Source organism: Takifugu rubripes, chromosome 6 (genome assembly GCF_901000725.2).
Source record: "Takifugu rubripes chromosome 6, fTakRub1.2, whole genome shotgun sequence".
NCBI classification, from domain to species: Eukaryota; Metazoa; Chordata; class Actinopteri; order Tetraodontiformes; family Tetraodontidae; genus Takifugu; species Takifugu rubripes.
The window spans coordinates 1,386,146-1,399,531 of record NC_042290.1 but is presented as its reverse complement, the minus strand read 5'-3'; the positions used below and the strand labels follow the sequence as shown (position 1 = coordinate 1,399,531).

At 44.0% G+C, this 13,386-nt stretch overlaps 1 protein-coding gene and 1 pseudogene across 2 annotated transcripts; both read right to left on the bottom strand.

Annotated features, from left to right (window-relative positions):
- Positions 1-1,013: 1,013 nt before the first annotated feature.
- mapkap1 (MAPK associated protein 1) lies at positions 1,014-7,962 on the bottom strand. Of its 2 annotated transcripts, none has more exons than XM_011604389.2 (12): positions 7,749-7,962; positions 6,148-6,604; positions 4,949-5,038; positions 4,364-4,512; positions 4,108-4,280; positions 3,842-4,018; positions 3,213-3,322; positions 2,997-3,113; positions 2,743-2,883; positions 2,363-2,500; positions 2,184-2,281; positions 1,014-1,309 (listed from the first exon to the last, which is right to left on the bottom strand). In XM_011604389.2, the coding sequence occupies exons 2-12, from the start codon at positions 6,431-6,433 to the stop codon at positions 1,187-1,189; spliced, it is 1,602 nt and encodes a 533-aa protein (XP_011602691.1). In that variant the 5' UTR covers positions 6,434-6,604; positions 7,749-7,962; the 3' UTR covers positions 1,014-1,186. The 2 variants fall into 2 exon arrangements, with proteins under 2 accessions (XP_011602691.1, XP_003965091.1); XM_003965042.3 differs by having other exon boundaries at positions 3,006-3,113; positions 7,749-7,961.
- A 1,021-nt stretch (positions 7,963-8,983) lies between these two features.
- LOC105416521 (GTPase IMAP family member 5-like) lies at positions 8,984-10,253 on the bottom strand (annotated as a pseudogene).
- Between the last annotated feature and the right edge of the window lie 3,133 nt (positions 10,254-13,386).

Below are 13,386 nucleotides of genomic sequence, written 5' to 3'. Positions count from 1 at the left end.
GCAGCCACATTAATGACATTAAAAATATTTCCCTCTTTTAAATTTTATATCTATGGGAAAGTCAACATGGCAGAATATTGGGTCGCTCAGGAGGCTGGACCACCTTAATGCACAGTGGTTCATTCATGTATGTGTGTGTGTGTGTGTGCTGACTGATGGAGGTCATGTGAGTGAAAGGAGGAGGCAGCTCTGCTTGTTGTTCTCTGCTTTGTCTTTTAGGAACAGTGATCAGATCAGAACGGTTATTTAATCAGGTAAGAGACTGATTGAAATTAGAATCCCTTTTTCAGGAGCAACCTGCAAAACCAAGTTCCAGCCATACAAGGACAGTAAAACAGAAACAGTCACACACTGAATCAGCCAATCAGGATCAGTCACGCACCAGCCGACACTCAGGAAGTGTCCTTGTACCAACCCAAATGGTTCCCTGCTGGTGAAGTGGAACACTGGGACTCACTCTCACTGCTTTGACTGAAATGTGCACGTTCGCCAAGGTGTCACCTGCTCAGATGCTCCTCCAGCTATGAAGCAACCCAGACAGAGTCCTTCATTCATCAGGCCAGCTTAAACTTGTGTTATGTGTTATAATTTGACTAATCTGGGAGAAATTTAACATCTGTTTAAAGTCAACAAAACTACCAGAGGCTGCTGCAGGGGGATTCGATCCTGTTTCCGAGGGCAGGAAGAACATCCATGAAACTCAAGTCCAATAAATCTTATTTTCCAGCAAAAGTGCTACTAATGCTGAACAAAGGTGGCGCTCAAAGCTACGTTCTGCAATTATTTCGATGCCATTAAATTACCAGGAAGGGTTTCGACCTCCAGCAGCTCCTTTTACTCACCTTGCACACGTCCAACAACTTCAGCAGGCTGACGGAGCTCAGTCATAATTTCCTGATCAAACTTCATCACTGTTGGAACCATAAAGTCTGTCTGTAAAATATCCTAACGTGGAGAATCAAATGTTTCCTTAACTTAAGCGATGATGGATAATGAATCAGATCTGACAGCTGTTTCACTTTGAACTCTTTTATTATAGAAAAAAATAATGTGTTTGCTGTTGCTCATGAGTTCTTCCCTCCTGGTGGAGGAAAAATGTGTTCGTGCTCCACTTTGTTTGGTCTAAATGTTATCAGTGAAGGAGCTTCCTCAAGGTCCACGTGTGTCCATCTGTCCGTCCGTCCGTCTACTGGCCACCTTTCTTGTCCTTTTGGAAACTGAAGCTGGTCCGGCGGCTCAGTTTCCGCTGCTTCTGGGCAAAGTAGTCGGCTCGAGAGGTGCTGGCCCGCGACTCTAGAATATAGTTCACCTAGAAGTGCAACAGCAGCTGTGTTGAGCAGATTTAAAACTGTCGTCACGTCCTCCCATCTCTCCTTTTACACATTTCTCCTGGACCTCCTTGGGCTTGTGTCTCAGCCGGCTAATTGTACTGAACTAAAGAGGTTCTGAGTCCTGACAGTCAAGCGGATGTTCAGTCAGACTTAAATCACATATCTATATTATTTTGACTCTGTTTAGACGTTCAGAGTGTCGACATTCTTCCCCAACATGCAAACATCAATTCGAGCGGTGAAATCAGCTCCACAACTTTAGTCCGACACACATCTCTAATTTCTTCATTAGCTGCTCTCAAAGGTTCACTTTGGTTCTGTGTAAAGGTGAGTCTGCAGAGGCAAAAACCCAGTCAGGCCTCATTTCCTGTCAGTTCAGTCTGGATCAGCTTTGCATCATTTGTAATTTAGGTCACAGGTGAGTTTATGTGGGGAGGATAGAAAAGCATCTGCAGACAAGCATATTTCCTGGGTTCGGACCTACAGAAACAGGTCTTTCATGCTCCTGTTGTGATGAAGTGTTTGATGTTGAACGTTCCTAAAAGCATTAATGTCACTCATTTACAGTTCTCGGGGTCAAAGGTGAAACAGTGGTGACGCTGCCTTTACTGTGGGTGCTGCTTCTCTTTAACTAGAATAAACATTAATGCTGACAAGTGTTAGTGACGCTTGTCATCTGATTATATTTGCATCTTATTTGATTTATTTAATCCACACCTGTGTGTGTGTGTGTTTTCTGCACATTTACACCAAGTTTTGCCTCTTTTTTCCCCAAACGTCCCCCCATAGGATGCACCAGCTGATTAAAGTTGTGTAAATGTTTTGTCTAAATATGAAGCCGATCAATCTCACCTTCAGCACTATTTCATTGATTGTGGCAGCGTCGGACTCAAAGTAGAGAGGTTTGTAGTCGTGGTTGCTCAGATAAGTCAGCTTAAATATGGCGTGACCTAGGAGACAAAGGACAACCGTCCCTAACAGGACAGGACAGGAATAAAGACCAGCGCCCCCCCCACCAAAGCTCCACTCACTGGGGCTTCTCTCCTCCACCAGGTCACAGGCACAGAGGTGGTCCGAGTCGATGGAGATGGGTTTCTGTCGGATCCAGAACTTGGTACTGGCTTTCTGACTAGTGACAGGATCGATCTCTAACTTTTCTCCTGAAATGCCTGAAGAATAAAGACGCATCATAAGGTTGATCTGTTCTGCTCAGGAAATTCATTCAGCCTCATTCCATCTTTTTACAACAATTATGGTCGGGATTTTCCTTCATGTGACCGAGAGGATAAAATATCTCGTTCCTGTAACTGTGTCAACTTCCAACGATAAGAGAGACACGGCAAGGAGAATTATAACCAAGGAAGAACATATATTTGCAGTTTAGGGTGAGGGGTCAAGGGTCAGGGGTTACCTAGCTGCACCTCTGTGGTGAAGCGCAGCTTGTGGATCATACTGATCTTGAAGGACTTGTAGTGGTGGCTGCTCAACATGTCCTGGACCGAGGTGATATCAATAGGAGGGTCTTCCTCTGAACTATCTTCTCCCCTAGAGCCTACAAACAAACAACCCAACAAACAAACAAACAAACAGCGACAGTAACAGTCATCAGTGTGAGGTCAGTCGTGTCGGAGCAGCAGATTAATCATCTGGATTGGGTCATTTAACTCGACACACTGTTTTCTCTGACGAGGCAAAACTCTAGAGTGCTTTGAGTTTCCAGCGTTGAGTCCAAGTCGACTGAAACGTTCGGCTCCGTCTGTTTTTCCAGACGGTACAAAGGACCTGCAGAGAAGCACACGTTTACCCTATTGATTCAACAAATTATCTGGATTACTCTCAAAGTCATCCCATGAAGCATATTTCGCTCAACTGCAACATTACCTGAGCCTTTCTGGGAGCCTTTCCGCTTTTTCAGTGCTTTCTGGAGAATTTCCTTCATCGTAATCTTCAGACTGTCCACAGGGATTAGAGAGAAACCATGAGCAGCATTTCTACAAGGGAAAGAAGCAGAAAGTTACGTACAGACTGGCCATTCATCTTCAGAAACAATGGACACTGCACCGCCAAAATGGACACTTTTATTTCTGCTTGTAAACTCCTTTCGTACAATAGTGTGTACAGTATTTACACAACCCTGGTGCAGCAACCAAAGTGCTTTCAAGTACAAAGCTGCATTCACACAGTTGGATTTAGGTCACTGGGACACAGAGAATCATGGTTCTGTCCAACCAGTGGTCACCTTTCTTTATTTCCTAAACTCAACTAGAACTTCTCCCAATGTGTCACAAAAACGGGCTCCGGGCCCGAAACTGAGGTCCAGTCGATAGCGTAAAGACCTTTAATCGTGTTGGTGCCACAGAGAGAGTGTGGACCCCCAAATCACTGAGCTAATAAGTGAGCAGTTGGAGATCGCTTGCAAAAAAAAGTTGTACTTTGACTTCATCTTACAACACTGAAGCCTGGTAAATATTCCCGGCTTCAGCTTCAGGAGGAGACAGAAGCAGACTAACATTCTGACAAACAGAGACTGCCTGGAGGCCAGACCAGGGGAGGAGAACTTCTCCACCAGAGCCAGAGTGCTGAAGCCAAATTTATGGATGGGCTCATTGGAGTCCAGTGGAGGGAAGTCGGTGTCCACTTCACCATCATCCTCAGCAATGTGGAGACAGTAGGCGTTGACGTTCTCACTGCCAGGAGGAACCACACGCACACCAGTCAACAAGCCGGTTCTAACAAAACGATCCCAGGAAGAAGATCAAAATACGTCTCTGCTCACTTGAGTTTAGGTTCCCTCCCCTCACTTGTGTACTGCCAACAGATGAGCCCGATCAGGTCGTGGACCCGAGCGTTGGCGATGGTCACCACCGTCATTGGATGCAGCTTCTCCTGAGTCATCTGCATCGAGAGGTAAACGTCTATCTTTTTTGTGGCCGTCGTGCCAATATGACCCTGAAAAGGAGACAGAAAGGAGATGTAAAGCACAGACAGACAGACAGACAGACAGACAGACAGACAGAACGCAGAATATTTACCTTCCCATCGAACTTTGAGTACTCGTTGAAGGGGTTGTTGAGTTGCTGAGGACACTGCTCCAGGCGCAGTGACAGCGTGGATTTGGTACCTGTCGTCCGTTGTCGGTCTTTAAAGTCCCGTTTCTCAAACAAGGATCCAAAATCCTCCACTGGAGAGAAAGAAAAACATGAGAAAAACATAAATGAAGCCGCAGCAGCTTCAACCATCCAGAGGATGACATTAACACTGCTTAGTATCTGTATTACCACATACGCAAACATCATTGATATTCCAAGATTTCATAAAGGAAACTGAGGATTCTTCTCTATTATTATGATTATTATTATTACTATGAAGCAGCGTTAACCTTTGTACGTGCAATGAACACTGTTTCTAAAACTATCCTAACATTCCTGATTGTTTCAGCTTTATCTGATCAGGATGCACATGATTCTGTTAATAGAACACAGGAGGCCCAAAGACAGGATGTTAAAGAAAAGGTCCAACTGTTTATTCCAGAATGTCACTGCTTTAGTATCTACTCTCCAAACTAATTCGAGTCCCATCCAGCCGAGTTTTGTGTGTTCCACGAAGACACAGCTTACCTGACTGAGAGCTGGACCTGTCTTTCCACTGAATGTTCTTGCACCTGATTTGGTTCTGCCGTTCCTTCCTCAACCGTTCAAGTCTTTGAGCTGCAGAAAGGAAGCGTTTTAAGTGTCGGCTGGTGAAAAACATCAAAATTTAAATGCTGAACTGTCATTCAAAATACTACATTCAAAACGTGTCTTTTCTCAGGGGTGCGCCACTTTCAGACCTCGACTCATCAAAATCATTTCTGTTGGTTTACTCATCTTACCAGCAGCCCCAGGTTTTCCACGGCTGTCTTGTTGACATCCTGATGAGAAAACTAACAGAGGACAGCACACAAAGTCTGCAACTCCAACCCAAACTCAGATCTCAGAGAGCCAAAAGGAGACGTGTGGACGTCTACCTCTGGACTCTCATCACCAAAAGGATCTTCCTTCCAAGTAGCCACAACAGCTCAGCTATGCCGTTCTTCTTTACACCCACACCAACACAATCATGATTTAATTATGGCACAAAACCTGCTGATTTAAAGCAGCTAAATGAAAGCTGACGCTACAGGTGACCTTGCTTCTTGCCGCCGCCGCCCTGATCATTAGCGAGAAAAACAAGCTTCACCAGGAAACAATGATTTGGTTTGAGCTGCTGGCTTCCAATGCGGACCCTCTCAAAGCTACATCACACCTCCTAGGACTCTTCTACTGAAAGCGCGAAGGCGTTTGCAACACTCAGGTGTCATTTTAAATCTCTTGCATGCAGGTTTGTATGAGAATTAATAATTATAAGCACATTAAAGCCCAAACTTACGAGTCCTACAGTGGCACTGTAGCGGCATTATTGTCAGATCTTTTTACTACGTGGCGTTTACGATAGCTGCCATGTTACATTCATAATGTTCCATTCTTCATTTGCTTCGATGCTGATTTCAGCCTGGATGTGTGTTTAAAACTGTGTACAGCTCTTTCTGTGCTTGTCAGAGGTGACAGGACGGGCAGCCTGTATCAGTGTACATTGTAAATACATGCACGCATTTCTACTTTTGATATGATGTTTTCTATGGGATGTGCAGCCAATCTGATGACATTATTCTGCGTTCCATTTGTGCACCAACAACCTTAAATAGCAGCTGATTTTTAGAGCCTTGTTAACCTGCCAGCCCTGATTAGGCAACCAGACCCCACCAACACAAGCAGAAGACCTTCTCCTGCTGACTAACCTGTGTTGGAGCGTCGGCGAATGCCAAAGTCCCAGCTGGAGGTGATGTCCATGGACTGAGAGAGGTCACAGGCGTGGGGATCAGTCACATTGTTGCCCCCCTCGTTAAAGGAGCCGGAGCCTGTTGACATGTAGTTGCTGCTGCCGGGCACCAGAGCCACCTGACACTTCTCCAGATCCACATCTTGATCTATGAGCACCATCTCGCACATTCCTGTGTCGTCACTCGTCACGTGAGACTGTCTAATGTGGGCGAGAATGATGCCAGGGTTGTCGAGGAAAGCCATTCCCCTCGCCTTTATTATGTGCTGAGTAGGACTTTGGATGCTTCCTCTTGCATGTATGTCAGATAATCTCAGTCTCTGGATGCAAGAAATGAAGGAGTCACTGGTGACATCTTTTCCATCTTCTTTCCTTACTTATTCTCGCTGCATCAGTGCAGGAAAGGACACTGGGACCTGCAAGAACAAAACTGTGGTTGATAACAATGGAAAGAGAATTCCTAAAAATAAGTAAACCTTTTTAATTATACAAGATGCCTCAGATTATAATACAATAATCAATTCATATGGCTTTCAAAGTGAAAAATCGAAGTGAAAAATTATCATAGCAACATTTTGTGCTAGAAAATATCTAAACTGCTGATGCTGCTACATGAAAATCTTTTTTCCTGGTTCTTGTAAGAGAAGTTACTCTATGCTGTTAAATACCTCCAGTTAACAGAGCTATTGAATTCAACATTATTTGTAAAGCTCCTTTAACAACCAGAATTGTCTGGAGGTGAAATCCAGAACCTGACCGCCAGCAACCAACAGTTCATTATCACTGAACTATATTCAGCCGAACTATATTTTCTCCACCTGGACCTCCGACTGGTCATGGAAACTGTGTAGATGCCAGCATGCTGGTTCCTCGGGACTCACTCGTCATCCATTTGGAGCCAGACAGCAGGCCTAGCCTTGGTTTTGTTGCAACAATTCTGACATTTTAAAGGTTTTCACTGATGGTGCCAGCAGGAGCAGCAGGGCACCGGTCCCTGGCCACCACGGTGACTGTTTGCTGACACACAGCAGTGTTGTTAACTTCAACATTAAGAGGGGATCTAGGAGCAGGGCCACAGCAGAGGCCAGGGGAACCTGAGAGCCTCCTCAGCATTCCAAAAGCATCACACGGAACACAAAGACGGTCCAATTTCATAGATGCGGTCTAGCAATTTTATTTCATCTTATTGGTTTGGCTGCTCCATAATATCCTTCAACTGAAGATGATGATCAAATGCATTAAAAAGTTGTTTTGTTTAAGAATGGATGTGGTCTTTTCTGAAATATTTGATCTTGATTAACTTTAGAATCAAACTGGATGTGTTATTTCCGTGTGACAGTGGCATTCGTTGCTGTCGCTTGACCTAGCTATATTCCCTTGTTGACAGACTACATTTTCATTAAATATAACCTTGTTTGATGACATGAAAGTGTGAAGGTGTCTTTCAGGTGATAAAAACCAGGTTGTTGCAGTAGGTTAACGCAGGTTAACCTCAGTAATGCTTCCTTAAGGGACCAGCTAAACTAGCTGCTATGCTGCTACTTCATGACGGAGACCTACCTTTAGTCACATCCAGTGAGAAAAAAACCTTTCCACATCGGCCCATTTTATCCATCCAGTCTGTGAGCAGAATAAATAGTTCGGAGCTTAGGAAAGCGATATACTAAAGGCATGATAAAACTGTAAAACGATGCAAATAGATCATCTAGTGTAGCTTCGATGCAGAGTTCTCTTCTTCTGTGGTGGATTTCTTCGCGTGTCCACCGGCGCAAAGGGCCAATCTGCCACCTTGTGGTAAAATTTATTTCACCCGATTTAGTTTGGAAGTCTAGCCCATGGTCCGTGCGTCGTGTTGTGGTCTGTTTATGCATAAAACCTGAGATTATCTTCATAAGGCCCTATTTGTTTCAAATATTTGTGTTTTCGTTATTCTTCTCCCACATAAATTTGCATTTGAAATCGCTCGACAACCGTTGAAAATTTGCGTACCCCCAAATGCGGGAGAGTACGCAATTTTTGGGGGGTACAAAAAAGGGCTCCACGGTGCCACAGTTTTACACAGTTTTTTTTTTGACAGATATGGTTAGAGCTACATGGAATTAAATTTGGTGGGGTTATGGAACATCAAAAGACGGGCAAAAAAGTCTCCTGGAGCCATCTTCTAACTCAATTATCAATTCAAAAATCCACCACGTTAGTTCTACGGGAGAAAGTAAAGTCTGACTTTATTAAATAAATGTAGAAAAGTACAATAGGGTTTTAAAAAAATAAACTTAAATGTATTCAGAACTCCCTATTCACTCACTTCCCCTTCAGTGAACCCGTCCACCATAACCTCCAATCTGTTCCAAATTGCATTATGTTCAAAAGTACTTCTTCTGACCTAAGCCCTCCTTAACCAAGCCTGCCTCACACACCTACACAATCGGGCTCTATAAGATGAGGAATTTATTGATGGTGGTTGCATTTTGCCTTATTTGCTGCCCCTAGGGGTCAGTCTCATTTCAGTTTTTCTGTTCATAGACCTCTGAACGTGACATTTAGTAATTTCCTCTATTTCGCCCTGGATCCCAGTCAAAAACTTTAAACATTATTCATTATAAAGTGGTTATGATTTGGAATCTGTCTCAAGTCTCTCAATTTAGGTAGTTCTTAAAAGACCCAAGAGTCAATTCCTTGGGAATTTCCTGACTTGTCAGCTCCACATGGGCCACCCTGCTCCTTTTGGAAAATTAAACTCAGCAAAAGTTGTGTTGGTTTTTAAATTCTAGTCTCTTCTTGACAAATCTCTGCCCTCCCCCAACACCAGAGAAAAGACAATATAGAGAAGACATTTTTCACATTATAAGTTTCCATATTGAATCTTTTAGCCAAGGGAGTGAATAAGCTAATTTAAAAAAAGATTTGGTAAGATTTGGTAAAATTATAGCTCATTAGATTTTCTTCTTTGTACCAGTAGACAGGAATTGTTATATATCAGTTGCTTTATCCTCATATATGCAGGATGAATGATTCATCTTTCATTTTATTGATTGGTATACTCATGTCATATTTTGTGTACATGTGAATGAGAAGTGTTCTTTTCACTCTGTCCCCAGTGCCTAACCGTAGATTTCCAGTCCATAAAAATGGTCAAACTAACTTTGAAAACAATTAATCGGTGAGCTCCTGAAGTCTGGGAAAATGTTTTTAAAGTCTGGTATCTTCTTGAGGAGGTCTATGACTTGCTTCACTTTCTTGGAATTGTTGCTGATGACATGATAACGAGAGCCGCATGCTTCAATAGTATTCCAGAGTTCAGTGTCGGCCTTAATAGATGGCCCCCAGTCTCCTTTCAGGTCCTCTCCGTGGGTCAAGAGAATGATTGTGCTCTCCCTGATTCTCCAGCCAAACTTGTCCTCCAGCTTCTCCAGGAGTTCTTGGTCCTCACGGGTGAAGCGTCCCAGCTGAAACACCAGTAACACCACACACTGCCCCTGGCCGACAGAACTTCTTGCATTCTTCTATCTGCAGCTCCGAGTCTTTCATCTGGCTGTGAAAAAAGTCTGGAGTGTCGATCACTCTCACTGGTTTCCCAAAAGGCTTCTGCATTGTTTTGACTTCACAGCGACTTAGTGACAGGGACCGAGCTGGACTGAGATCTGAAAAGTTGTCCTGGCTGCAGACGAGGGTTTCCAGCAGTCAGGATGGTGTTTCCACTTGAACTCTTTCCAGTTCCTGTCAGACCCAGCAGAATGATGTCAAATCTCTTGTTTGGTTCAACAGCTGCACTCCCTGTGGAATACAGTCAAGGGATAGCTTTAATTTTTATTAATGAACTTGCACATTTTGATTGAGGCATTTTTTTTCCCCAGACATTAACTGTAAGTTTCAGGCTGTAGTCACTATTTTATACTCTGTATTATTTACATGTTCTCATTTTGTCTGTGAAGACTTACCAGTGGGTCTTTCAAACACTCTGTCATGGGATCCAAAAGAGGCGTCTTCGGATTTGATTATGTTATCAGCATCTGTAAAAGCACAAAACAACAACAATCATATACAAACATTAAAAATACCTGTCATTTAAAAGGTTTTCAGTCGATCTTGTTGATTTTACTGTTTAAATATGGAAGGCAGGGAGATGTATTGGACATACACACTGATAAATTTGAGAAGAATTGGTACAGTCTTCATCCTGTCTGCTCTTCTCTTCCTCCAATATCAAACAAGTATGGCTCTATTATAACAACATCCATTGTACAGTAGGACCTCTACTTACGAAACGTCTCTACATGCAGAATTTTCAGGTTACGAAACGTCTCAACGGGAAAGTATTTCCTCTTGTTACAAAAGAAATTTCAGGATACAAAAGGCAAAAATACTTCCTGCTGCTACTCGCAGCTCGCGGAGATTAGCGAACGTAAACATGCTTCTTGCTGCTCTGCCATTGGCTATCGCTTAGCATCTTCCTGTAATCCCATTGGCTAGGAGGGACGTCAATCTGTACAAGTTTGTGTGTATCCCAGCGTCGCCAGCGTTAACTTTTATTTATTGTGGGTGTTGATATGTTTGTCCATTAGATGGCGGTGTTACCACAAGTGTTAACGTTCGTTGCCAGTAATGGCCGCTAATGTAAGATTAGCCTGTAATAAAGTTCATTTTGTTCCTGGAGAAGCCTTGCACTGAATTCCTACATTTATTGTGCGGTAATCTAATTGTAACATGTCTGTGTAAATTCTCAGTCATCCAGGTCATTGTATCCAAGGTAGTTTTCTCTGTCAACTGGACTGGGTTTCTTCTCTTGAAGACGTTTCGCCTTCTATCCAGAAGGCTTCATCAGTTCTGAAATCGCTGGGGAGAGAGCTTGAAAATATATAGCCCCTGTGGACCATTTGTATGCTAATGATCTGGGTCACCTGAGAGTCGTTAGCAGGGTCGTTGGTCGGGTCGTTCACCTAGTTTCTGTTGAGATGTCTCCCCTTTGTCTGCTGGGTCACATGGTGATGAGTCACTGGGTCTCTTGGAATGGTGTGAATGTTTGTTTTGCTGTTGGAAGGAGTGGAGGACTGCATTGTATGTGGGTGACAGGAAGTGTCTCAGGCCACCACCTCTGTTTAAGGATGGTTTCTCCAATTTAACATGGATAGCTTCCTTGACCCCCCTTTCGAACCAGCGGTCTTCTCTGGCCAGTATCTGTACTTGGCTGTCCTCGAAGGAGTGCCCACTCTCCTTTAAGTGTAAGTGGACTGCTGAATCCTGACCCGAAGAGGTGGCACGTCTGTGTTGTGCCATTCTTCTGTGTAGAGGTTGTTTGGTTTCCCCAATGTACAGTTCCTTGCATTTCTCCTGGCACTGTACAGCATAAACAACATTACTTTGTTTGGGTCTTGGTGTCTTGTCCTTTGGGTGTACTAACCTCTGTCTGAGAGTGTTGCTGGGTTTGAAATGAACCGGTATGTCGTGTTTCTGGAGGATCCTCCTAAACTTCTCCGAGACTCCAGACAGGTAGGGGATGGAAACGCTGCGGCGTTTGTTTCTCTCCTCCTCTCCTTTGCTGAGGTCTTGCTTTCTTGAGGTTTTGGTGAAGGCCCAGTCTGGGTAGCCACATGTTTTGAGAGCTGTCTTAATGTGGTCCTGTTCCTTCTTTCTGCCTTGGGATGTGGTGGGTATTTCTCTGGCCCGGTGTTGGAGAGTTCTGATCACTCCCAACTTGTGTTCCAGTGGGTGGTGAGAGTCAAACTGGAGGTACTGGTCGGTGTGTGTAGGTTTTCTGTAGACTTCGATGGTGAGATTTCTGTCCTCAGTGATCTTGACTGCGCAGTCCAGAAAGGCCAGACTGTTTCCTTTAACCTCTTCCCGGGTGAATTTTACATGCTCGTCTGTTTTGTTGAGGTGATCGGAGAACGCTTCCAATTCTTGTATTTGAATTTTGACCCAGGTGTCATCCACATACCTGAACCAGTGGCTTGGCGCAGTTCCTGTGAAGGATGTCAGGGCCTGGGATTCCACCTTCTCCATGTATAGATTGGCAACTATAGGGGATACTGGTGAGCCCATGGCACAGCCATGTAGGAAAGCAAGACCTCAGCAAAGGAGAGGAGGAGAGAAACAAACGCCGCAGCGTTTCCATCCCCTACCTGTCTGGAGTCTCGGAGAAGTTTAGGAGGATCCTCCAGAAACACGACATACCGGTTCATTTCAAACCCAGCAACACTCTCAGACAGAGGTTAGTACACCCAAAGGACAAGACACCAAGACCCAAACAAAGTAATGTTGTTTATGCTGTACAGTGCCAGGAGAAATGCAAGGAACTGTACATTGGGGAAACCAAACAACCTCTACACAGAAGAATGGCACAACACAGACGTGCCACCTCTTCGGGTCAGGATTCAGCAGTCCACTTACACTTAAAGGAGAGTGGGCACTCCTTCGAGGACAGCCAAGTACAGATACTGGCCAGAGAAGACCGCTGGTTCGAAAGGGGGGTCAAGGAAGCTATCCATGTTAAATTGGAGAAACCATCCTTAAACAGAGGTGGTGGCCTGAGACACTTCCTGTCACCCACATACAATGCAGTCCTCCACTCCTTCCAACAGCAAAACAAACATTCACACCATTCCAAGAGACCCAGTGACTCATCACCATGTGACCCAGCAGACAAAGGGGAGACATCTCAACAGAAACTAGGTGAACGACCCGACCAACGACCCTGCTAACGACTCTCAGGTGACCCAGATCATTAGCATACAAATGGTCCACAGGGGCTATATATTTTCAAGCTCTCTCCCCAGCGATTTCAGAACTGATGAAGCCTTCTGGATAGAAGGCGAAACGTCTTCAAGAGAAGAAACCCAGTCCAGTTGACAGAGAAAACTACCTTGGACTAATTGTAACATGTATTTGTTACATGTTTTGATGCATTTTTATGATTTATAAAAAAAAATATGTCCGAATTTTTGGGGGCTTGGAACAGATTAGGGCATTTACAAGGAAAACGTGTCTCTACTTACGTAATTTTCAGGTTACGAAACAACTTCCGGAACCAATTAATGTCGTAAGTAGAGGCCCCATTGTATATTTTTTTAATTGTTCTTGTCGATACTGCATGCCTTTTGTGCAAAATGCGACCTTTTTCCATTGTGTATATGCAGGTGCTCAGAGGAGACAAAGAGGCATGAAGACATTCTGACTGAACTCTGAATCTTCTCTTCTTGGT